The sequence below is a fragment of the Salvelinus alpinus genome, chromosome 1 (genome assembly GCF_045679555.1).
Source record: "Salvelinus alpinus chromosome 1, SLU_Salpinus.1, whole genome shotgun sequence".
In the NCBI taxonomy this organism is placed as follows: Eukaryota; Metazoa; Chordata; class Actinopteri; order Salmoniformes; family Salmonidae; genus Salvelinus; species Salvelinus alpinus.
In genome coordinates, this window is record NC_092086.1 from 65818691 (window position 1) to 65844539 (window position 25849).

The 25849-nt window shown below is 43.5% G+C and overlaps 1 protein-coding gene across 3 annotated transcripts; it reads left to right on the plus strand.

Moving 5' to 3' along the window:
- The first annotated feature begins 953 nt into the window (after window positions 1-953).
- Window positions 954-24470, plus strand: LOC139583467 (cytoplasmic polyadenylation element-binding protein 4-like). 3 transcript variants are annotated; one of them, XM_071414593.1, is made up of 11 exons: window positions 954-1037; window positions 1323-1393; window positions 2228-3382; window positions 11645-11735; window positions 17865-17888; window positions 20519-20689; window positions 21366-21455; window positions 21727-21845; window positions 22129-22243; window positions 22578-22759; window positions 23856-24376. In XM_071414593.1, the coding sequence occupies exons 3-11, from the start codon at window positions 2273-2275 to the stop codon at window positions 24081-24083; spliced, it is 2130 nt and encodes a 709-aa protein (XP_071270694.1). In that variant the 5' UTR covers window positions 954-1037; window positions 1323-1393; window positions 2228-2272; the 3' UTR covers window positions 24084-24376. The 3 variants fall into 3 exon arrangements, with proteins under 3 accessions (XP_071270694.1, XP_071270710.1, XP_071270702.1); XM_071414609.1 differs by lacking the exon at window positions 17865-17888 and having other exon boundaries at window positions 23856-24470; XM_071414601.1 differs by lacking the exon at window positions 17865-17888 and having other exon boundaries at window positions 976-1393; window positions 23856-24470.
- The last annotated feature ends 1379 nt before the right edge of the window (window positions 24471-25849 follow it).

Below are 25849 nucleotides of genomic sequence, written 5' to 3' on the forward strand. Positions count from 1 at the left end.
GCCTACCCAGTGTACAGGGCTTTATCGTTGGCTTTTCTACAGAAAAGTTTGATGATCTATTAGGGATGCCTTGAAGATTGACCGGCTGATGACCACTGGACAACAAGGTGTCGAAGCGTTCCACAGGGATGCTGGCCCATGTTGACTCCAATGCTTCCCACAGTTGTGTCAAGATGTCTGGATGTCCTTTGGTTGGTAGACCATTCTTGATACACACGGGAAACTGTTGAGCATGAAAAACCCAGCAGCGCTGCAGTTCTTGACACTCAAACCGGTGCGCCTGGCACCTACTACCATACCCTGTTCAAAAGCACTTCAATCTTTTGTCTTGCCCGTTCACCCTCTGAATGGCACACATACACAATCCATGTCTCAAGGCTTCTTAAACCTGTCTCCTCCCAATCATCTACACTGATTGAAGTAGATTTAACTAGTGACATCAGTAAGGGATCATCACTTTCACCTGGATTCACCTGGTCAGTGTCATGGAAAGAGCAGGTGTTCCTAATGTTTTGTACCCTGTGTATATGCATCTAAGAGTAAGGTAGGACTGTCACTATATCATCATAACTACAGCCTGGTCAATGCTTTAATTCTGCTCAGGATCCATACCATTCACCTTTTTCAATCTTTTTGTAGGAGGCTCATGACATGGTTGCATAAGATACCGTGCATGGAATGCAATTTCAGTTGGATCTCATCTCTCACGATTCAACCCTACTAGGTGGAGACTTGGCGTGAAGAGAATATGCATATGCATCACGTTAAAGACCTTAAAAGGCGGACACATCTTTCGCATGTGCGCCTTATTTGGAAAAAATGGGTGAGGCTACTTTTTGTATGACCAATTACACGACGCTGTCTCACGAGGTGTGGGTGGTGTCACGAATTGAGGCGAGGCTCTCAGCCATCCGTGGGAGGGCTTTAAGAAGGGGGCAGAGCTCTAACCGGAAGTGTCTTGCGGATGAGAACCTTGTCATTTGGCCACGGTCGGTTCTGAGGAGAGGTAGAGCTACGGCGAAGAAACACAGGAACAAGTCAGTTGACTAGAGAAACATTTGAAATAATTTAAACAATGAAACCGACCGAATAAGCCACTACACTTAACTAGTATTGAATTAGTTGTATATATTTAATTCAATTACGTATTTTTTTTTTTATACAGTCAAGGTTAGCGCTCTCCAGAGAGGGCTGTGTCATTGATCAGGCAGGACACGTCAGGAGAGAGAGAAAAGCAGTTTAGCCATAGCTACTGTATGAGCGAAAGGCATAGAAGGACCATATCGCTTGAGTCATAAACTTTCTTTTCATTATTTTATCAGACACATCGAGGTTGCAGGTTAACTACAGGACGGATCGAGTCATCGCTTGGATCAAGGGTAGCGACCAAAAGGTGAAAAAGGATTTTATGATCGATGTTTGCAGCGTCGCTTTAGCCAGATTATTCAGAAGTTAGCTAGCTAGCATCTACGACTATCGACTTGATAATATCCGTTTCATATTTTGCCTAAAACAACCAGAAACTATATAAATAAAGAGATTGCTAACGCGTTAGCTAGCTACGTCATAAGTTTTATGTAATTAAAGGGTCGAGTCCAAATAGCACCCACACAGGGAATAGGCTTTGACAGCTGTCACGCAAGGTCGCTTGTCTGTCATATTTTCGTTCTAAATTTACCTAGCTAGATACATTTTCCAAATACTCTTGAATAATACTATTGCAACTATAAAGCTAATTGCGCCTGTTATCGACAAAATGCTAGCTATTAAGTTAGTTGGCCTCAGAAATGTTGGAACAACTGTCGACTGTCCGAAATAGCAGGCTAACGTTTACTAGCTAGGTAGGCTAGCTTTCCGAGTTGCTAGCAAATTGGCTAGCTGCTAGCGCGTAGCATATTTGGACTGTGGCAACGTCACGAGCCTGTAGTTAAATATGTTGCTAGCTAAACAGCTAGCATGCAAACAAAATAGTTAACTACAGGGAACTGATGTGGCAGAGAAACATGTCTCGTTAGTAAGGTTGTTATATTGACAGCTATTCTCGACAGACGTTAGCTGAGTATAGCTAGCTAACTGTTATTCGACTAGCAAGATGGTTAGCAACAGAAAATTAGAACGCTGGAGTGCTATCAATGTCCTGTCTGATTTCTCTATCAGCCTGATTGTCATTTACAAACATTGAAATAATAACGGGTGTATTTTGTTTCCCCCCCCCCCCTCTCTTTAGGACCTAAAGATCAAGGGATAGCTGATATTGTGTGTGGGAAAACAAATGGGGGATTACGGGTTTGGAGTCTTAGTGCAAAATAACACTGGCAACAAGTCTGCTTTCCCAGTTAGAATTCATCCACATCTGCAACCTCCACACCATCATCAGAATGCGTCTCAAAGCCCTGGTGCTTTTATAAACAGTACCACAGCTGGTAATGGCAGTAACAATGGGTCACCTTGGCTGTTTTCAGCCACAGCTGCCCACAGCAGCATGCAAGATGAAATTCTTGGGTCAGAAAAGCCCAAAGCCCAGCAACAGGAAATGCAAGAAACGCAAGAAAAACAGCTACTATCCCCTGGCCACCCGGAGTCTGGAATCGTATCTGAGTTAGAGAAGGCGAGGTCAGAGGAGAACAAGGTGGAGGGCGGCCCCTCTGAGGGTAGCAATGGAAAAGAGAAGCTGCGCCTCGAGTCCCCAGTACTGACAGGCTTCGACTACCAAGAGACATCAGGTCTTGGGACTCCGTGCCAGTCCAGTACCTCCTCGTCCCTGACTGGCTTCAACAACTGGTCAGCTGCTATTTCCCAGACCCCCTCCACCATCATCAACGAGGATGTCAGCTTCTTTAACCCAGCTGCCTCCGCTAATAACGGGCCCCTCCTGTTCCAGAATTTCTCCCACCATGTCAGCCCAGGCTTCGGAGGAAACTTCTCTCCCCAGATTGGACCCATCTCCCAGCACCATCCCCCACACCCCCACTTTCAGCATCCCCACAACCAGCACCAACAGCACCGAAGGTCCCCGGCCAGCCCCCACCCGCCTCCCTTCCCCCATAGGAATGCTGCCTTTAGCCAGTTGCCGCATTTGTCCAATAACCTGAATAAGCCCCCGTCACCTTGGGGTAGCTACCAAAGCCCTTCTCCCTCCCCCTCCTCCACCTCCTGGAGCCCCGGTGGGGGCTATGGTGGCTGGGGAGGCTCCCAGGGGCGTGAGTACCGTCGGGGCCTCAATGGAGGCATGACTCCCCTGAACTCAATCTCCCCATTGAAGAAGACCTTCCCCAACAACCACGTGCCGTCGCAGAAGTACTCCCGCACCAGCCCCGGCTTCAACCCCAAGTCCTGGATGGACGAGAGTGTGAGCAGGAGCGAGAACATCTTCCCCTTCCAGGTCAGTGAATAATTCCCTCTGCTTTTATACCTCTTAATTCTGTAATCATACTTAGAGCCACTCAGCGAGATGTAATTGTGTTTTATGTACCCAAAGGCCCTACTCTCCGTTATATGATGAATTTTCACGATATTAATGTTAGTCCTATGCTTTAATTGCCAGATACCCCTTATGACTAACATAGCTTTGCCACTGCAGTGATGGGTGCCACGTATATGAGATAGAGAAGCTATGACATAGCCTAGAACGAATCAGATATTTTTCTTCATCCAGAGAACACGCGGTAGAGAAATGGATGGAGCATCAATTACCCATCTTCCCGTGAAATAGTGATTTTAACATTACAGGGCTAATAATAACCCAAGACTACCGGTCTACGCCGTCTTTATAATGCAGTCTCATTTTTAATGCAATTTGATAGCACACAATTAAGATGACTTAGATAACAGTGTTATGTGCAGAGAACACTGATAGGATTGATGGAAAGGGCATGGAGGTTATTTTATTGATTAAGCACCGGGGTGTCTGTGGGGTGAAGGTGGGTGCGGGGGTTGGGCTGATATAAACATGTGCTGGAAGGCCTGATTTGAAGGCTTTGAGGATCTCCTTCCCCCCCAGAAGTGCTGCATCAGCCATGATGCCATACCGACCATGATACATATTGCTAATAGCCTAGCTACTATGTTACTATATCACACAGCAGTGCTGTGCCCTTGTTGGTTTATAATCACCCTGTGTAGCTCAGGCTAGCTCGATTATGACACTCTGCCTTCTAAATGCATTGGGGGTAGAGGGCTAGATTGGGGGTTTTAGTTTCCCTTATGCAGGCTGTAATATTTAAATGTGTCTTTTCCAGAGGCTGAATATTCTCACACGTTAGGTTGGGCTGATCGGCAGTTCAGGATGCAGAGCGTTGAATAGAGACTGTCAGAATGAAGTTGTGGTCTTAAAATCCATTGGAAATGAGGTTGAATTCTCTGCAACGGTCTCTATATTCAACGGTTGAGTAGAGAAAGGACAGGCTACTTTTGTGTGACTGGACCGAGGGATCTGTTTTGGGTCAAAATGCAGTATAGTAGGCTAAGGTTAGCTGTTTGAAAGTGCTGTTGATTTATTCAATTTCTACTGTGCAATCATGTTTAGTCACACTAAGCTAACTCTCATGGTTGTGTTCTATTTTGAGTGTTTCCTCAGCAGTGGTGGCAAGGTTGGTGGGGGTGAGTGCATTGCTACTAGCGTTAGCGCAATGACATGCTAGCTGTTCCCATCGACTAACAATTATTGAGCCAACGACTATCCAATTAAAAGCACATCTCGGCAATTTAAAAAAATATATATATACTATTTTTGTGGCGTTGGTAACAATGGTCGGTCACCGCCACTAAATTAATTTTGGGGAAACACAGATTTTTGTAGTAAGGACATTACTAGGACTACTAGGTTTCCTGTTTGTCTCTGTCCCTGACCAAGCAATGTTTTCAGCTTAAAGTGGACAGCGATGGTGAACACAAGCCCATTTCCATGGATCACATGCCTTTCTCGTGTGACTGCCAGGCATTTCCAAATGGCTCCACATAGTTTCCATTTTATCACAGAGGCAACATGTAGATGTTGTCCCCCGTTTGTTCACTCCCTATTCATTCTTAACCACTCACCTGTTTTAAAATAATAGATTGCAGCAGCCTATAGGCTCTCCAATTTCCTTTGTTAATGTTAATCAACACTGGATGTCTGTTTGTAGCCTATTTTAAAGGAGGCTTCAGTAATTGTTTAGGTGTATGCCTTAGGGACTTAACTAGTTACATTGATACAAGTGATGTGATACCCATCTCTTAGTCAAAGCTTAATGGCGCTGTAAGTTTCAATAGGCCTCCTGTATCTCAGCCTAGAATATCTCATGTTTGGTATGAAGGCAGAGGCGGTGGGGTAGGAGAGCACGGGTTCCATGCAAGCTGACACAGGTGAGGCGTTCATGATTAGGCTAACTAGCAGCTTAGGGAGAAAATAAGAGAAGGGAGGTGCTGCTCCCACTCAGGGGAGAACAAAAGCGGGCAACAAAAGGTTTGTCAAGAGACAATGGTGCTAAAAACAAAAGGCCCCTCCCTTTTATTTAGATGTGACGTGCATCCTGTGATGGCCTTGGGCTGTGCTGCTGATCACAGTTCAGTTCTGTACTGGGCAACCTAGACTACTGTAGGAAGGCTGTTTGTTTTACTGGCTAGGCCACTGTACTCTGTTTGTTTCTGTATTAGAGTAGCTTTTGTCATTGGGTGCAGGTGCCCATGACAAATAGTCGTCTGTTGCCTAGGTCCAGTGTCATCTTTCAGGGATTAGTGACTGTGCCTCCCAGAGAGGGATGTCATGATGATATTATACAACGTGGACGAACACACACACACCAGTATCATCTCTCATGATATTCTTTCAACGATTGTACATAGGAGACAGTTTGTGTGAAGGGCCCTGGTCCCTACTATACTGCCTTTAGGTATGGTACTAGAGCTGTGTTATTAGGCCTCTCTGCACTGAGGCAAAGCAGGTCTTTCACTTTTTAAAAACCAAACTTCCTCTTAGCCCTGTGTAAGCTGCTCTACAGCCTTCCGTGACTGGGAGGAACAGGGCCTGCTGCCCGGTAACATGCCTTTTGGATTTGGGGCTGGGCAGGCACCCAAAGGGCCACATTAGCAATCTACGTGGGAAGTTGTTAGTAGATGTAGGTTATGGTATTCTGGTTAGCTAGTTTAAGTGAAGGACATTTGCTTGAATGTATAACAGCTCCAAATCAGAATTCAGATTATCATATACATTTATTTTTTTCAATGAACCATGCAATATATATTGATGCCCTAATAGAATTATGGGGACATTGGGCTGTGAACAAGGACCTTATTGGATGGTGATTGCATTGTCCTTGTATACAAGGCTGAACGTTTTGAATCTGGAATTAATTTAATATTTTCTCATTTTAGAGAGATTCATAAATCCTGATTGAATAGGTATGACTGAAATACCTGTAAATCATTAGTTTATAGTAGACCTTGCTGCTTTGTGTTTTTACATTCTTTAAAGCATTACGAACATTCCAATTAGTCTGATATCCATTGGGTCACAATTAGAGGTTGACCAATTATAATTTTTCAACGCCGATACCGATTTTTGGAGGACCAAAAAAAGCCGATACTGATTAATCGGCCAATTTTAATAAAAATAATTTAAAAAAACTTTTTTGTAATAATGACTATTACAACAATACTGAATGAACACTTATTTTAACTTAATATAATACATCAATAAAATCAATTTAGCCTCAAATAAATAATGAAACATGTTCAATTTGGTTTAAATAATGCAAAAACAATGTGCCATGTAAGAAAGCTAACGTTTAAGTTCCTTGCTCAGAACATGAGAACATATGAAAGCTGGTGGTTCCTTTTAACATGAGTCTTCAATATTCCCAGGTAAGACGTTTTAGGTTGTAGGAATTATAGGACTATAGTATTGCCAGTGTAACAGTATAGCTTCCGTCCCTCTCCTCGCTCCTACCTGGGCTCGAACCAGGAACACATCGACAACAGCCACCCTCGAAGCAGCGTTACCCATGCAGAGCAAGGGGAACAACTACTCCAAGTCTCAGAGCGAGTGATGTTTGAAACGCTATTAGCGCGCACCCCGCTAACTAGCTAGCCATTTCACATCGGTTACACCAGCCTAATCTCGGGAGTTGATAGGCTTGAAGTCATAAACAGCAGAGCTGCTGCCAAAACGCACGAAAGTGCTGTTTGAATGAATGCTTACGAGCCTGCTGGTGCCCACCATCGCTCAGTCAGACTGCTCTATCAAATCATAGACTTAATTATAACATAATAACACAGAAATACGAGCCTTAGGTCATTAATATGGTCGAATCCGGAAACTATCATCTCGAAAACAAAACATTAATTTTTTCAGTGAAATACGGAACCGTTCCGTATTTTATCTAATGGGTGGCATCCATAAGTCTAAATATTCCTGTTACATTGCACAACCTTCAATGTTATGTCATAATTACATAAAATTCTGGCAAATTAGTTCGCAACGAGCCAGGCGGCCCAAACTGTTGCATATACCCTGACTCTGTGTGCAATGAACGCAAAAGAAGTGACACAATTTCACCTGGTTAATATTGCCTGCTAACATGGATTTCTTTTAGTTAAATATGCAGGTTTAAAAAATATATACTTCTGTGTATTGATTTTAAGAAAGGCATTGATGTTTATGGTTAGGTGCAGTTGTGCAACGATTGTGCTTTTTTTTCGCAAATGCGCTTTTGTTAAATCATCCCCCGTTTGGCGAAGTTGGCTGTCTTTGTTAGGATGAAATAGTCTTCACACAGTTTGCAACGGGCCAGGCGGCCCAAACTGCTGCATATACCCTGACTCTGTTGCAAGAGAAGTGACACAAAGAAATTCATGTTAGCAGGCAATATTAACTAAATATGCAGGTTTAAAAAGATATACTTGTGTATTGATTTTAAGAAAGGCATTGATGTTTATGGTTAGGTACCTTTTTCGCGAATGCGCACTGCATCGATTATATGCAACGCAGGACACGCTAGATAAACTAGTAATATCATCAACCATGTGTAGTTAACTAGTGATTATGATTGATTGTTTTTTATAAGATAAGTTTAATGCTAGCTAGCAACTTACCTTGGCTTCTTACTGCATTCACGTAACAGGCAGGCTCCTCGTGGAGTGCAATGAGAGGCAGGTGGTTAGAGCGTTGGACTAGTTAACCGTAAGGTTGCAAGATTGAATCCCTGAGCTGACAAGGTAAAAATGTCGTTCTGCCCTTGAACAAGGCAGTTAACCCACCGTTCCTAGGCTGTCATTGAAAATAAGAATGTTCTTAATGGACTTGCCTAATTAAATAAAGGTGTAAAAAAAAAAAAATACACATTTCCGTTTGTTATGAGAACTAGAAATCGGTCCTGATTAATCGGTCGACCTTTAGTCACAATGTGGCAGGATGTCTTGTTGTTCACATCACTGTTGTATCAGATAAGTGTACCAATGGGAATATGTTTTTGATCGTGTGGACTGGACTGTGTGACTGACTGCTGTTCTGAGGTCAGTTCCAGATTGAATCTTTTGTTCTACTGCTGTAGTAACGAGCCTCATTCATTGTCATTCAACACCTCGTTTATGGCCAGAACACTCTTCCAGCTATTAACATTTTGAGGACATCAGACAATTATGGAATGATCCTATGGCGTTAAATTCTGCAAATGTCCCTGGAATAATGAAATAACCATCAGTGACTAGCGCATAACTGTGTTGTGTTCTATTCGCCCTTCTCCTACCCTTGAATGTCGTTTTGAAACAGGAAGCATCTTGTGTGTTGTAATGAGAGAGATGAAAGAAATGAGAGCGAGAGAAAATAAATGTCAGAAGTGTCACAGGCATTTAACACCCCTTCTCTGATTAGGCTCTGTTGCTGTTCATTAATTACTTTATCACCAAAGTAGATCTGGGTCCCCCGTGGGACCAGTCTGCACCCCCTGCCTCCCTAACCAGGCTCTGAGGCTGGATTAATGGGCTTGAGGGTGTTTTAATGTGCAAGGCTTTGAAATACTCTGACCAGCAACACAAAAATCAACAGTGTCAAAGCTGGGCCTCTTATACCTACCTCCCTCCCCCCGTTCCATTCCCTTTTTCATTAGTATAGCTGTGACATTGTAGATTAATGTTGTAGCAGAAACACCCTTAGCATGCCATACTTAATCATTCTGCTCAGGGTGTTTCATCAAGGCCTATTTTAGCAGTGTTCTTCACGTTGGATAGTTTGGCCCTAGCTTCAAGCTCCCAGACACAGGCTCTTTGCCTGGAGAGAGATATTATGATACAAATGGGTTACACTGGTTTGTTCTCCTTCAGTTTCCTTTGTTACACCGGTTTGGTCTCTCCCTCACTGTTTCCCTCAATTCTTTTGTCTCTGTAAGGTGCAACTTTTTTTCCTCATAGTTGGGGTCGGGGGAATTCTTTGATTACATTCCTGTATATGTGCAATTCGCCTATTATGTGGACTAAAGGCGTCGTCATGCTTCAGTTTGGCTGGCGGCTAGCCGAAGTTCGTTAGGCGAACTGATAGTGTGTGCTGGCATACTCCCTTAAGACCTTCTTTTGAAAGAAAATGGCAATAGTACTGTTTGGTTATTTTGAGACGCAGCTGCCAGTACACACTACCTCAAAATAGTCCGAGTTAATCTAATCTGTCATTCATTTAAAGTTTTTTGCAGAGGGGATCTTAGGATGTAAAACGACTTGTTTTCTAAGATGTTTGCTGCAGTATTTCTCAATGAAAAAATGTGCATGAATACAAGTCATCTCGCGTTGAATGACAACAAAGACTTTATTGAACAATCCCTACAGTTCACCAATCACAGACGAAGGGGTGTGGACTTCGGGTCCCGAACTTCTGCTGGCTTCGAGGAAAACATTTTGTTTGCCCAAACAGCCGAAAAAACAAACAAAAATGTAAATGTCGCCATAATGTATGCAAAACAACTCTTCTGAAACTGTTTCGACTGGGAAGCATGCGTATGCCTAAAGCCTGACTTTTTTTATTTTATCATTTTCTTTTCTTTTTTCAAAGGTTATTGTTGAGCTTGGTAAGGAAGTGCCTTATCTGACCCGTGCACCTTTCTATCTGTGTACCTTGGAGATTAACCAAACTTCTGAGGCTGTGAGATAGACACTGAGGGCCAGGCAGGTTCAGCTGGCCCATGCCATGTGTGCTATTAAGGGCTGTTTGTGTGCACCTAAGTACGTAGCCTGGGCCCTCTAAGCTTCCAGGGATGAGTGTTGCTGCCTGTTCATCAGATGGGTGGAGGTGCGTGAGAAAGGAGGGCAGAACAGATAGTTAATCGCTACGGTTGCCAATCCATTCAGATGCTTAGCAACAACAGCAGCCATGCTTGTGCGTCGTGGTGGCGGCAGAAGGGTTTTACAGGATCTTGCACAATGTCACACCTTTATGGCATATTGTTACTTAGTACTGTACTAGAATTTAATTTGTAATGAGTATTTTTGTATTCATCTCTGGTAGCCTATTTGACTAAGTAGTTCATGTCTCAGCATTGTAGAAAATAAACCACAGTCTACTGGAGCACCAGCCTGCTGGTAATAGTTTGGTTGTCCCTGTCAAGGCCATGGTTGTTAATGTTATCACTTTAAATGGTGGCCATGGAGCATTAAACGCCTGCTTCAATTCCCACCGCCTAGCGTGATGTGTATTTTACCTGAAGGTGATAGGATGTTGCGTACATTTTATTCAAAGTATGGATTTTTCAGTAAACGGTTTTGAAATTCCTGAAATGGGGCCTGTGTAGAAATCATGGTATTTGATTCCATGACATATGAGACGTGACCATGTCCCGAACACCACATGAGCCTTCATACTAGTGCTTCTCCTGTCATATGACAGCCAGATCTTGTCTGGCCTGGGTTGAAGGATAGTGTGAATCATTCCCAGCTCTTGCGCAACAAGCTTCGCATTATCATCAGGTAGGACTTGTCTTGTGTTATTCATGGCTGGCCTCTGGTATGCCATTCAGTAGAGGGGTTTAACCTGCTTGCTGTTCAAGTAATTTTTAGAAATGAGTCGTGACTACCATTGTCATGGGAAGTGTTGAGTGTCCATTGAAAACCTTCAAGTCAAGGACAGCGAGTGAGAGGCTGCCTTGTTTTAGTAGTAGGCCTCAATATTGTTTCTGTATACAAGTTGAACTGCTGGCTTGAGAAGGTGTTTGGTTTAGGTTATGAGCGCTCTCTTATCGCACTGCCACGTCGTGCCCGACTGACTGAAAGAATTGAACATTTCCAGTTTGGTCGTGGTGTCGGCCCTTTTTCATGGTCTGGTGTTTAAAGTTCATCTCAATCATTGCTTGCCTGAGCTTCCTCCTGCGTGCGCAGTGAGCGTGTTTTTGAGCCGACGACCTGCGTTCTGTACTGAATCATACTTGCAACGAAAATGTGTAGATACAGATTGACTTCTGTAAGAGATAAAGCTATAAAATAATTATAACACTGCAGCAAAAAGTAACGGTCACGATTGCATTTACTTTATTCACAGTATTCTGTATTCCATGCATGAAGTGTGTGTGATGAAAGCCTAATGGAAATTTCATTGCGTCGGACTCCGAATATAGGCCAACAAATGTAACATTTAACCAGCGGCGGCTCCATCCCTCTAAAGCAGAACTCTCATCTATCTTTTACACAGGAGCGCACCAGATCCTTTGATGGCTTCAACATGCACTCCCTGGAGAACTCTCTCATTGACATCATGAGGGCTGAGCAAGATACCCTGAAAGGTAAGATGACAATCACACAACACCAGGATCGCATGTCCGGTCACAAAATTGCTGTTAACGGCCGTATCTTACAGCCTTTGTCCTCCCAAATCTTCTGCAAGGTCATCAAGGACAGCCATGTCAGACAACTGCTGATTTTGAGTTTTCATTTCAGTGGCCCTAGAGTAGACTAGGAAGTAAGGTGTGGAGGCTATTATGTAGGCTATTCTACTGAGATTGCAAATGGACTTATGATTGTGCAGTAGTGGTGTAATGGTACGCATTTGTGTACGGGGACCTCGGTCCGGTAAAAGCATAATAATTATATAAATAAATAAAACCCCTAGGCCTATAAGCTATGCCGGGTTGTATGCCATTGCCACTTGAGTAAATCTGAGCTGAAAACAAACATTGTAGGCTATTCCATTAAAGCTACACCTGACCAGATTCACATAGAAATTTGAGTTATAGATCTTTCATTCCTGTTGAAAGCAATTCTAAGAAGTGTGCTATTTCTTTGCTTCCTTTTCTGATATTATTTTGTCTTTTACTTTCGGTTTTGTACACCAATTTCAAACAGCTGACTACATTATTTTGGGTTATGGAAAATATATTTCAGTGGTTTAGATGGTACAATGATTCTCTATAGAATGACTGCTTGTTTTGTCACAAACTGAAATTAGGCAACCTATTTAAAATTTTAGCAACCAGGAAATGGTGGAGCGATTTCTGCGTCTTTTTAATACAACTAGAGCCAATGCGCACTTCAAAATGCTAGGCTTTTCTACAGAGGGTGCAAATTGAGATCTATTCCTGATCTGGCACATCTGCGTGTCACTTTCAGCATTCAAATGTTTGTAAAATGGCTTTCGCAATATTACGCTTTATTTGTTGAGTGAGAGCCACTGCAATTTGCTAGGTTATTTTTATCAAATGCGCCGTTGAAAATGTTTTACTGGAATAAAAGTAGCCTAAGCTACCACCGGATACTATCTGGCTAAGGCACTACATCTCAGTGCTAGCTGCAGCTATTTTCATAGCTGCAGCTAGTGGGGTTTGTTGATTTCGCAGAGTTAAAAAAAAACTACAGACCCTGGTTCGATTCCAGCCTGTATCACAACCGGCCCTGATTGGGAGTCCCATAGGGCGGCACACAATTGTCCCAGTGTTCGCAGGGTTTGGCCAGGGTAGGCCGTCATTGTAAATAAGAATTTGTTCTTAACCGACTTGCCTAGTTAAAGTTTTTAAATAAATAAACCTAATCGGGGCTTATATTTTATTTTGATTGTCCAGGTTCACCATGAGTAATAGTTTTGGTAGTTTTACTTGAAACAATTAATATGGTCATTTTTAGATATACAGAGTGAAGTTGATACTTTCTTAACAGGGACAGCAGTCACTTTTGCTATAGGAAGAGGAGCTCACTCCGAGAAGCTCACATCGCGTCTGACAACTTCCAAACGGTCCATAAAATTAATAAAAATGCAAACCCCCCCCCCCCCGAGCTGATAGTGGGGGTGGTAGTTTCTCTCACGGCTCAGCTCAGGTGCCTACATACCCATACACATTCACACACCACACACAGATCCAGCTCATAAGTTCCATCAGCAGCAGATGCTAATTTACAATGGAAAACGAACGTGTTTGCATCGATTCCTTCCTCTAATTAAACCGTAATGTTGCAATGCCATTAGACCTCTCAACTTTGCATTGCATAAGGTACGAAAGTCCCATCATTTCAGGTGTGAAGTCAAATGGAACAGACATGCAGAGTCCCATCACTTGATGGGACTAAGTTTTCCTTCCCAACTCTTCCTTCTCGTTCATAGTTGCCTGTAGTTCCCCATTTTTGAGGTCGTTGCAGATGGATTTTGAGCAGCTGCACAACTTAGGTCCATTAGAGCTGTGCGGCTGCACACGTACAATGCCGTGGCGCAGCAGACTGGTGTTGGCAGCAGCTACACTGACCTATAAACGCCAGCACCTCTGATGGAGCAGACCTCCACAGGTGCCTCTTTCCCTGTCCCAGCCATGGAGCACTTGTGCTGGGTGTGCTGACAGGCCATCTCCGTGATGCAAGGATAATCCTCAGGATTAGTCCGGCTGATCCAGGATGTGGAGGGTGGAGATGTTGTGACGTGGAGGAAGGGACTCCACCACTAATAAAACTGTCTGGATTTTGAATCAGTTTCTAATGATGTAAAGTGAGGCGTTTTAGAGGTCATCTTTGGGGGTTAGCTGCTGGTTGTGTGGGAGGTATTTTCATAGCTGCAGCTAGTGGGGTTTGTTGATTTCGCAGAGTTTTAAAAAATAAATTTAATGGGGAATGTAAATGCAACGCTTGCGACAGTCTCTATAGGTTGTCCGTCTGGTTTGTGACGCAAACATTGCAAACCGGAACGTTCCTTTTGTCAGTCAGTGAGGACAACCTAATCTACACCTAGCCTACTCTTTGGTTTGTTTGGGTAAGGACAGACTGGGTCACGATTGGTTAGAGGGAGTAGCTTAGGCATGGGTTTCTAATGTTTATCTCTTCAGTAGCGTGTGTATTCATTTTTACACCTCCGTATTGAGCTGTTAAACCACACAGTGAAAGTCAACAACTTTGTCACACACAACAGCTCATCACCTCAGGCTCTCTGCCTCTCAGATGTTCTCCAATCTAGTTTGTGCCTTTGCTGATTATTGGAATGACGCTCCCAGTGCTGCGTGCCAGCTACAGAGGGCAGAGAAAAACATAATTCTGATGCATTATTTGCCTTGTGAGCAGCAGCAGTTCCTCGCCACTGTCTCCAGGGCAATGTGTTTCTACATTAGAAATATCCACACAGATGCAGGCCCTACTCCGGCTGTGTCCTGACCTTACTGGGTCGCTTTGGGTGAGCTCCAATGGTACCAAAGCAGCACCCCGGCCCCCCCTATCCCTAATTGAAAAGAATGATCTGACCGTCAAACGTGGACCTCTGTAGAACAGATTAAAAGGAAAGAGGGGAAAAATGGACTGTAGAAGTGGCTTTGAATCGATTCCAGCATTGTCCTCTGCGACTAAAAAGAGCACTCTGTTCTCTGAGAAGTTACAAAATGGTGTGTTGGCTCTGTGTCACCATTGACTGCTGAGCCTGTCCACCAGCCTGTTCGCTCTCTTTGATTGAATAGGTGGAGGGAGGGGAGGGGCTTAGAGAATTGGTGAAATCCGTTCCGTCACAAATCACGGCACTCTCATCTAGTCCACACAGGAGCCATCTATATAGAGAGTTGGTCAAACAAACAAAGCGAATTATTGTTCCAATTCTAGACATGAAATATTCCCCATGTAATGCTTATGGGGCGTTGACATGGCTGCCATAGAATGTTGAAGTGTCATGTAAATGCATCAACGCTGAAACCTCAATTGCTCAACTCTAAATACGTGGCTCTGGTCCACACCAGTCACAATGGGTTTACTATTGCGAGTTTTCCCTCTCATTATCCCCTTCACCAAGGCATCCCAGCATGGCACAGTTCAACACTCAAGTACATTTGGCAGGAGGTCATGGGAGGAACAGGGTGCGCGCAAATGGCTCAGTGTATATTGTATGAGGTGCCAGCGAGCAGGCGGCTGGGCGATGGACTACGTGGGCTAATGTAACCACGGCTCAGTTTGTGTATTGCAGCATATGCTTGTAACTGAATCTTTTAATGATTTATACTCTGTTTCCTCTCACTAGGTCGCCTAGGATTCACACATCCAGGGGGAGATAGTCCTTTGCCCATAAATGATATGTAAATGGTTTTATAGCACTAGTGATCTGATGGCTTTACCCATGCTAGCGGATGGATGGATGGATGGAGGGAGGGAGGGTGAAACAAGCCATATGTTAATGTAGTCAGCAAGATTGGCAGCACCATGTTTTTGCTTAGCGTGCTCTTGAGGCACCAGTGTGGGTTTGCTGCTCTGTGGACGATTCTTATGCCATTAGTTCTTTAATGATTGATGTGGATTTATTGAATAGTAATCTCTTGTGGACAGATGCACGTAGAATTACTGGTGTTGTAGCATCTGTCAACAGACTATGGATTGCAACCAGGTGCGTAGATTTTCCAGCACGGGTAATTACAACAAATCACAATTTCGCAGGTGTAAGCATCATTTGAATTTCGGATGGGATGGGGACATTTGGCCCATAGACTTGCCTGTAACCTCCAAAAAAAGAGGGGGTGGAGCTTCTCGTTCCCCTACCGCTCCTCATTCTAGTATCTTCTAGTACCTCATTCTAGTATCACGTCTCCCCCAGAACTGAATCTTATTTTTTTTTTCTCTGGATGTCAGATTAATTGAATAGTGATAGGATTGGAAATCTACGGTAGACTAATTTACCAAATCTACTGCAATCTTGGATCTTTTTGGTAATTAACAGATAATGTATTGTAACTTAAGTAATTTTTACTAGAATAACTTTTAAAAAATGTATTCATAAGCCTCCCAAGTGGTGCAGCGGTCCAAGGTGCTTCATCGCAGTGCTTGAGTCGTCACAACAGATCCGGGTTCTATCCCGGGCTGTGCCGCAGCCACCCGGCCTGACCTGGAGAACCATAAGGCGGCGCACAATTTGGTCCGGGTTAGGGGAGGTTTTGTCCGGCCGAGATGTCCTATCCCGCTCTAGCGACTACTGTGGTGGGCTGGGCGCATGCATGCTGACACGGTTGCCAGTTGGACGGTGTTTCCCCCGACACATTGGTGCGACTGGCAAGAAGCGGTGCGGTTTGGCAGGATCTCGACCTTTGGCTCTCGACCTTCGCCTTTCCCGAGTCCGTACGGGAGTTGCAGCGATCGGACAAGACTAACTACCAATTGGATATCACGAAATTGGGGCAAAAAAGGGGTAAAGTAGTACAACAACAATGTCATAGTAGTCTTTTTTTATATTATACCATATTGTCCATGAGTTTCTAGTAGATAGACCATATGGTTCAAGAGAGAATAGCCTAATCAATGAAAAAGCATCTAATCAACAATGGCATTATTTTCTATTAATCTGCAACTCTTCCAGCTATTGACTTTTTTCACAACTGCCACAAGTTTGGCGCCAACACATTTACAACAAAGACATATTGACGTAGTAAAATAAAAATAAGGGTGTTAAACATTAGTAATAAAATACATTTCATGCTGAGTCCCTCATATTAAACAGCAGTGGAATTCACTAAGTTGATGGTTTATATTTAGGATACTGTTTTACAGCTTTGTCATTCTAATTTCTGTTTTTAAATCATGTTCTGACGGAGAGACTCCGTGGTGGATCACTGGACTCTCAGTTGCACGTCGGCTTATGCATATCGAAATGCAGTTGAGGAAGCTGTATGTTATATTTTTGAAATGAACATGTCACCATCTCTAGGCAATGGGTTTCATTCTCAAGTAAGAACACAAATGGGGAGCTTAGTTCTTTCATTGCATAGGCAAGCTATTATTTTACATGTGATAAGGCCACAGAGGGCCAGAGGCTATGCTATTTGCATTCAGCCAGACCTCTAATTTGCCTAGCTATGCAATGAAAGAACTAAGCTCCCCATTTGTGTCCTTACGTGAGAATGAAACCTATTGCCTAAAGATAGTGACATGTTCATTTAAAAAATATAACATACAGCTTCCTCAACTGCATTTTGATATGCATAAGCCGACGTGCAACTGAGAGCCCAGTGATCCACCATGGACTCTCTCCCCGAGTCTCATAGTGTTAGCCTATATTGCTCGGTCATATGGTCAGACAGTGATCAAACCGTACAGATGGTGGTCCTGCATAGATACCATTCAGAGAGTACTAGTCTTAGAGAGGCAGTCACACCAGCTGGTAGTTTCTCTGTGGAATGCACACACGTGTATCAGAGAGCGTGTAAAACCACCCTCCACTGACTTCCTGAAGAGCTGCTCGCCATCTGACCCATGGAAGGGAGTGGGTGCGGGATCCTCATGACACAAGGGCATCCTCTGGCTCTCTCTGCCATGTACTGCTGGGCACTGAGGAGGCAATACAGCACTAATCACGTGTAGGATTTGACTGCAAAGGAGAAGGGCACGTGCTGTGCCTGAAAGAATGAGCATTTCAATGAAACTGTCACTGTTGATGTTCTATGCATCCGTTTGTTCACCTGTCTTGTTTTTACATGCAGCAAGGAATTATGGGAGGAGACGAGGTAAATTTAATCATTTTGGGTTATTCAAGTGGATTATGTTTGTTTGGTTTTACCTTCAAAACGGGCATAGAAAGACCCTGTCTTTTGCAGCCATGTCCAATGTTTATGAAGGGCGACCGTATGTGTTTGCATGTAGTTGTCATGCTTCATTGTTGGTCTGTGGTGTTGTGGTTGTCAGCATTACATTTGTTTGTGTACAGAGCGAGACACACAGACACACACGTCAAGCAGTGACCACAAGCCGGCCCCCGCCCAGTAGCGTGCCCTGTACTTTAGTCACTGTCACTAGACGGCTACCACCCAGTTAGTCTACAATGCACCTTAGAGGCTGCTGCCCTATGGAATACTGGTCACTTAAATAATGTTTACATACTGTTTTACCCACTTCATATGTGTACACTGTATTCTAGTCAAGGCCTATCCTATTTAACTGTTGCTGCACGTGTACTATTATTCAGGTATACTACATATTCTATCCATATAGTGTCCATATTGTCTATACATCCCATCACATATACAGTACCAGTCAAGTTTGGACAAACCTACTCATTCAAGGGTTTATATATATATATATATATTTTTTTTTTTACATTATAGAATAATAGTGAAGACATCCAAACTATGAAATAACGTAGTAACCAAAAAAGTGCTCAAAGTAGCCACCCTTTGCCTTGACAGCTTGCACACTTTTGGCATTCTCTCAACCAGCTTCACCTGGAATGTTTTTCCAACAGTCTTGAATGATTTCCCATATGTTGAGCACTTGTTGGCTGCTTTTCCTTCACTCTGTGGTCTAACTCATCCCAAACCATTTCAATTGGGTTGAGATCGGGTGACTGGAGTCCAGGTCATCTGATGCAGCACTCCATCACTCTCCTTGGTCAAATAGCCCTTACACAGCCTGGAGGTGTGTTGGGTTATTGTCCTGTTGAAAAACAAATGATAGTCCCACTAAGTGCAAACCAGACGGGATGGAGTATCACTGCAGAATGCTGTGGTAGCCATGCTGGTTAAGTGTGCCTTGAATTCTAAATAAAACACTGACAGTGTCACCAGCAAAGCATCCCCACGCCATCACACCTCCTCCTCCATGCTTCACGGTGGGAACCACACATGTAGAGATCATCCATTCACCTACTCTGCGTCTCACAAAGACATGGTTGGAACCAAAAATCTCAAATTTGGACTCATCAGACCACTGGTCTAATGTCCGTTGCTTGTGTTTCTTGGCCCAAGCAAGTCTCATCTTCTTATTGGTGTCATTTAGTAATAGTTTCTTTGGAGAAATTCGGCCATGAAGGCCTTTTTTACACATTCTCCTCTGAACAGTTGAGACGTGTCTCTTACTTGAAATCTGTGAAGCACTTATTTAGGCTGCATTTCTGATGCTGGTAACTCTAATGAACATGTCCTCTGCAGAAGACGTAACTCTGGATCTTCCCTTCCTGTGGCGGTCCTCATGAGAGTCAGTTTCATCATAGCACTTGATGGTTTTTTGCAACTGCACTTGAATAAACTTTCAAAGTTCTTGAAATGTTTAGCATTGACTGACCATGTCTCAAAGTAATGATGGACTGTTTCTCTTTGCTTATTTGAGCTGTTCTTGCCGTATGTACTTTTACCCTATTTGGTAAAAGTCCATCTTCTGTATACCACCCCTACCTTGTCACAACACAACTGATTGGCTCAAACTCATTAAGAAGGAATTTAACTTTTAACAAGGCACAACTGTTAATTGAAATGCATTCCAGGTGACTACCTCACGAAGCCGGTTGAGAGAATGCCAAGAATGTGCATTTGTGGTTACTGCATGATTCCATATGTTGTTTCATAGTTTTGATGTCTTCACTATTCTACAATGTAGAAAATAGTTAAAATAAAGAAACCCTTGAATGAGTAGGTGTATCCAAACTTTGTGTGTATTTTTATATTACATTATTTTACTTTTAGTTTTGTGTGAATTGTTAGATACTACTTCACTGTCAGCGCTAGGAACACAAGCATTTCGCTACACCCGCAATAACATCTGCTAAATATGTGTATGTGACCAATAACATTTTATTAGATTTTGACACAATACACACAGTGTACAGACTCAGGGCTAACTCTCTCACGTAAAGCTGCTCAGCTCTGGTTTCCGTCACTTGGTTAGGAATAAGGCTGGGGTGGCTCCAGGACACGCGGCCGGGAACAATATTTTAGGCCTGCACGGCCTCTGCTGCTTCCATGGGCTTGGCTGCAGGCGCTCATGTGGGTGGGTGTGTGGACTGTGTGTTTTGAGCTGAAACTGGGGGGTGGCTGGTGTAGTTCTGTGCTGGGGGACGGATGTGGAGAACGGGAGATTGATTAGTATCCCTGGCTCAGTCCCTCTTAACACAGCTCAGCAGGGCCTTATTGTAGCATTGTTTCTGGCACTCAATGATTCATGTCAGATGAACTACTGGAAAATGGGCACGTTGTTGTAGCTAAAATTGCTAGACCATACCTAACCATGCAATGATATCCCCCCACTCAATTCAGGTTGATGATAAACCGAATGAGTATTGATCTTTTTGTTGTTGTATCAGTTGTGTTTAGTCATGCTATCCTCTGTTATTGGCTGACTGCGTTGTCTGCGATCCTCTCCTCAGTCCATTCTTCCCTGTTCCCCATGGAGGATGGTTTCCCTGACGACGAGCGCGGCGAGCAGAGCCTGCCTGGCCTAGGCTCGCCCCACTGCTTCCCCCACCAGAACGGGGAGCGAGTGGAGCGCTACTCACGCAAGGTCTTCGTTGGAGGTCTCCCCCCTGATATTGATGAAGGTAACCTTTTTTAAAAATAATAATTAAAAAAATATATATAAAAACATCTTCACTGAACACCACTGCTGACGACGGTTACGTGGGTGGAGGCAATGAACTGTGAACACAAGGATGATACTGGACTGGACACCTGGTTGATGGGGTGGATGTCTAGACTGTGCACGTCTTCATGGGCTGTAGTCTAGGGTTACACGACGGATGTTGAAGATGTCTCCCTTTTGGGACCCATTTCTGCCGTAAGAGCAGCGATGCGTAGTGAAAGTCTCTTGTCATTTTTCTCACTGCATAACACAACATCTTGTGTTATTTTGTTCAGTTTCTGCCCGGTTCTTATTGCTTCCTGAGGGTTTTGGCTCTTAAGTAGGCATAGTTGTAGTACATTCTCTGTGTATTTTTTTCGAATAAGGAATGGAGGACATCTCGTGTCAGATTGGTGTTGCTGGCGGGGGACTAGAGAACAGCTGAGGCCCTGCTTGTTTTCTTGATGCTACCATCTGCTCTGCTTTATTCTCCTTGTTTACCGTTACAATCTACACCCAACGTAGTAGGGACTCACATATCCCTGTAGTCTACACTAAGAACAGGCATCTGATGTTACACACATGCACCATATCACAGTATAACCACTGTGAAGCAATAGTTGAATGTTTTTTTTCTTTTCTTTTTCGCCTTTTAGATGAGATAACGGCTAGTTTCCGTCGCTTTGGACACCTCTTTGTGGACTGGCCTCACAAGGCAGAGAGCAAATCGTACTTTCCCCCGAAAGGTGAGTCGCGTTTTAAGTCAACCTACTGCTACTGCCCTTATCGTCAGCCACATACGGCATTGCCATCAAAATGTACTATCAGAATTGACTATTGAGGCCTAAATAGTGTAAAATATTAAAACAAACTCACGAGCAGAGCGGTCTTACCGTTGACAGTCATTTCCAGCAGCAGACAAGAGAATGAAACGGCAGAGGTAAGTCCTCTAGTAATCTCTGTGACGTTGTTCCGTGTAGGTGGTTTGAGTGACCTTGACCTCCGTTTGCTCTGTAGGTTATGCCTTCCTGCTGTTCCAGGATGAGAGCTCTGTGCAGGCCCTGATCGAGGCCTGTATTGAAGAGGACGGCAAGCTCTACCTGTGTGTGTCCAGCCCCACCATCAAAGACAAGCCGGTGAGCGGATTGCCCCATCACCCATCTGCAATTATCTTCTCTCCCCTTCTCTCATACTATTGTGAAAGGTATCAAGACGCAGCGCCACAGCAGCGTTTTACGGCTTCATTTATTATTTAGGGAGCCCATTCGATTAGTGGCTGACCAAGTGAATAACCAAGCAGCCACCCTTCTTTGTGGAATTGGCTTTCCATCATTACAAGCGTAACATGGTTGACATGACAAACATTAAGACGTAACATGTTGTGATACATACGTCTCCCTGTGTGTGTGTGTGTAACAGGTCCAGATCCGCCCCTGGAACCTGAACGACAGTGACTTTGTGATGGACGGCTCCCAGCCTCTGGACCCCAGGAAGACCATATTTGTGGGTGGGGTGCCACGCCCTCTCCGTGCAGGTAACCTATTGACCCTAGTCCACACTCCCATTGGCACTTTAGTCCTGGGCTGTGTTCCAAATGGCACCATATAGTGCACTACTTTTGACTAGGGGCCCATAGAGAATTTGGGATGCAGCCCCTAGCTCCTCTATGGTATATTAAAACCGGTTAGATGAGCGTCGCATTTCATCACATCAGCATGTGTGTAATGGGGGGAGAAGGGAGGACTTTCGTATAGCTATTTGGAAAATGATGGCCAAGTTCGGAATGTCACATGAAATCTATGAGGCTAGATCCTGGAACTGTGCTGTATTTGAACCCATCTGTAACCTGTGTTTCCCTCTTTTCACAGTGGAGCTAGCAATGATCATGGACAGGCTGTATGGAGGGGTGTGCTACGCCGGTATCGACACAGACCCCGAGCTCAAGTACCCCAAGGGAGCAGGGCGGGTCGCCTTCTCTAATCAGCAGAGCTACATTGCTGCTATCAGCGCTCGTTTTGTCCAACTGCAGCATGGAGAAATCGATAAACGGGTTAGTGAAGACTTTCTTTTTTTTTTCTCTTTCTCTCTCAGGAAAATGCAGCATTACACACACAAATATGCGGAAGGACAGAAATGTTGTACAAAACAGATAATAGGCTCTTGTCTCCTGTCTTTTAAAAGGACAAATTGTTCTTTATTGTTCTGGTTTTAAAAGATTAAAGCAAAATATTTGTTGGCATTTTGACTGTGGCATACGAGGACAGAAAACAAATGCCTTGTACCGTTAACCAGCTGCCTCCTGCAGAAGAATTTGGCTATTTCACTCGGTCAAACTGGAATAATTGTTTACAAATTAGTATGTGCCAAGCCAACATGTCTCTATTTTTGTAGTGACTTGAGAATTTTTGTAGATAAAATGTTTTTGTAAAAAGGATGACGTGCGTAATGTCAGTACAATGATGTGTTGTGTGTTAAATCTTTGAAGATACACTATATATCTATATACAAAAATATGTGGACACCCTTCAAATTAGTGGATTCGGCTATTTCAGCCACAGCCATTGCTGACAGGTGTATTAAATTGAGCACACAGCCATGCAGTCTCCGTAGACAAACATTGTCAGTAGAATGGCCTTACTGAAGACCTCAGTGACTTTCAACTTTGGACTCTGGAGCAGTGGAAATGGGTTCTCTGGAGTGATGAATCACGCTTCACCATCTGGCAGTCCAACGGACGAATCTGGATTTGGCGGATGCCAGGAGAACGCTACCTGCTCGAATGCATTGTGCCAACTGTAATGTTTGGTGGAGGAGGAATAATTGTCTGGGGGTGTTTTCATGTTTCGGGCTAGGCCCCTTAGTTCCAGTGAAGGGAATCTTAACGCTACAGCATACAATTACATTCTAGTCGATTCTGTGCTTCCAAATTTGTGGCAACAGTTTGGGGAGGTCCATACAGAAATGGGTTGTTGAGATCGTTGTGGATGAGTTGGAACGCCGACTGAGAGCCAGGCCTAATCGCCCAACATCAGTGCCTGACCTCACTAATGGGTGATGTAGTGTACATTAATGTAAATGAATCCTAGCTTTGTTCTTTAGTGGGTGTCTGACAGATGGTTCTCTCCTCTCTCTATCTCTCTTTACAGGTGGAAGTGAAGCCATACGTCCTGGACGACCAGCTGTGTGATGAGTGTCAGGGAACCCGGTGTGGGGGCAAGTTTGCCCCCTTCTTCTGCGCCAACGTCACCTGCCTTCAGTATTACTGTGAATACTGCTGGGCGGCCATTCACTCACGCGCCGGCCGGGAGTTCCACAAGCCACTGGTAAAGGAAGGAGGAGACCGGCCTAGGCACATCTCCTTCCGCTGGAACTGACTGACACACAGAGAAAGAGGCAGAGGGGGGAGTAGGAGTCGCAAATCATTGTACAAATAAATGCACTTTTCAGTTGCTGGTTACTTTTTAGCTCTAATTTGATTTTTTATTTTTTATTTTAAATTCATATTTATTTCAAAGATGAGAAACTGGAATTATATCCAGATATGTCAAGGAAGGAAAAGAAAATGTTTAAATCCCATTCTTTACTTTCTCCAGTTGATTTTATATTTTATTAGTGCATATAGACATTAAAAAAAAAAAGAAAAAAAAAAAGGGCTTTCAATTCTCACTCTATCCAATTTGGCGTGTCATTGACCATGAATTTCAAAGCAGTATGTTCAGTTGTAATTCAGAGCAAATGTGAATATAAAAGGTGTCGCTAAAGAAGAGTGCACTTATTTATTTACTTTAGAGTGCAGATGATTCAGTATAAAATCCCAGTAGTTTAACCAAAGCTTAATCTCAATTGGTTTGAAAAAGAAACGACTACAGATCAAATGTTTGAAATAATGTTTTAAGACCATGCTAATATTTGATGTTACTTGACAAGATCGATTTCACAACAGGCGTTTGAGTTTGATCTCCATTTTGACATGCAAAAACTAATACCTCAAGCTTAGCTGCTAATGTGCCGAATAAGTTAAAGAAAAGAAGCTGGTCTCCACCTTTCCCTTAGGACCACAATCAAAGGGAAACGCACCAGCGAAAAGGCACACTTTTCTAGACACTGCTTTGTCACTTCCTTATTTTTGTAATCCAACCAGGGTTGTAGTAAGAATGAACAGAGCATCTTATTGAGGAATGTATGGCGTTGGAGGTCCCAGAGGCCCTGAGTGCTGGCCGGTGTCGGGATGATAATAAGTGAACCCCCCTCTCTGTGTCTGTGGTCTTGCTAGCTCGGAGAGGAGGAGGGGCTAGGGTCTAGTTCTCATCAGGGCTGCATGTGAGCAGAAAGCCCTGTTTTTTTTTTTCTCCATTTATTATTATTAATGCAGGTGTGCAAATCTCCCAAGCCTTTATCCACAATCCTATTTTGTTTTTACCCCCCCTTAAAAAAAGAGAAATTAATTAGAAAAGTCGGGGGTTGTCATCAACACACATTTACACCTAGAGGAGTTGATATAGCTAGAACAGCGACCTCTTTTCCTGTGCCAGCCGAGCTAACTCAGCCAGTGTTTTAAGCATAAATGAAGATACTCCATGTAATGTGCTCTACTATGTGAGTCCCACATGCAGTTCATTCACTCAAGACTGCAATAAAGAGTTTATACCTAGACGCTTTAGGGAAGCAAAGACGGCTGTGTGGTAGTGAGTAATACTAGCTAATTTCTTCAATTTAAAAAAAAAAGTTTTCATTCTCGTTTTTATATCATTTCTACCCTTTCCTTACGAAGACCAGATGGACACCAGTAAACCAAAGATTGGCCTTGAATAGATAACAGTGCAGTCAAAATCCAGGAAAACATTAGTGAAAACAACTGGATTTATTGAGCTTACAAGCACCCAGGCCTTTTCACCAGTCAATCCGCTCATTTCTAAAGGTCAAAATGGAGAAGCTTCTTGCTAGGCAGTTGTGTAACTTGGATAGATCTGCAAAAGGTTTGGAAATGTAACACAAAAAGCTAAACAAAGACTCACAGTTGGTCTGGTTAATATAGTCATACAGTATCTGAATCTACTAGCGTTAAATATGTCGGAGTAAGTGCTGAAATATAACTTAATACACTAGTGAAATACGTATCCTTGTGTTGGCTTGATGGTGT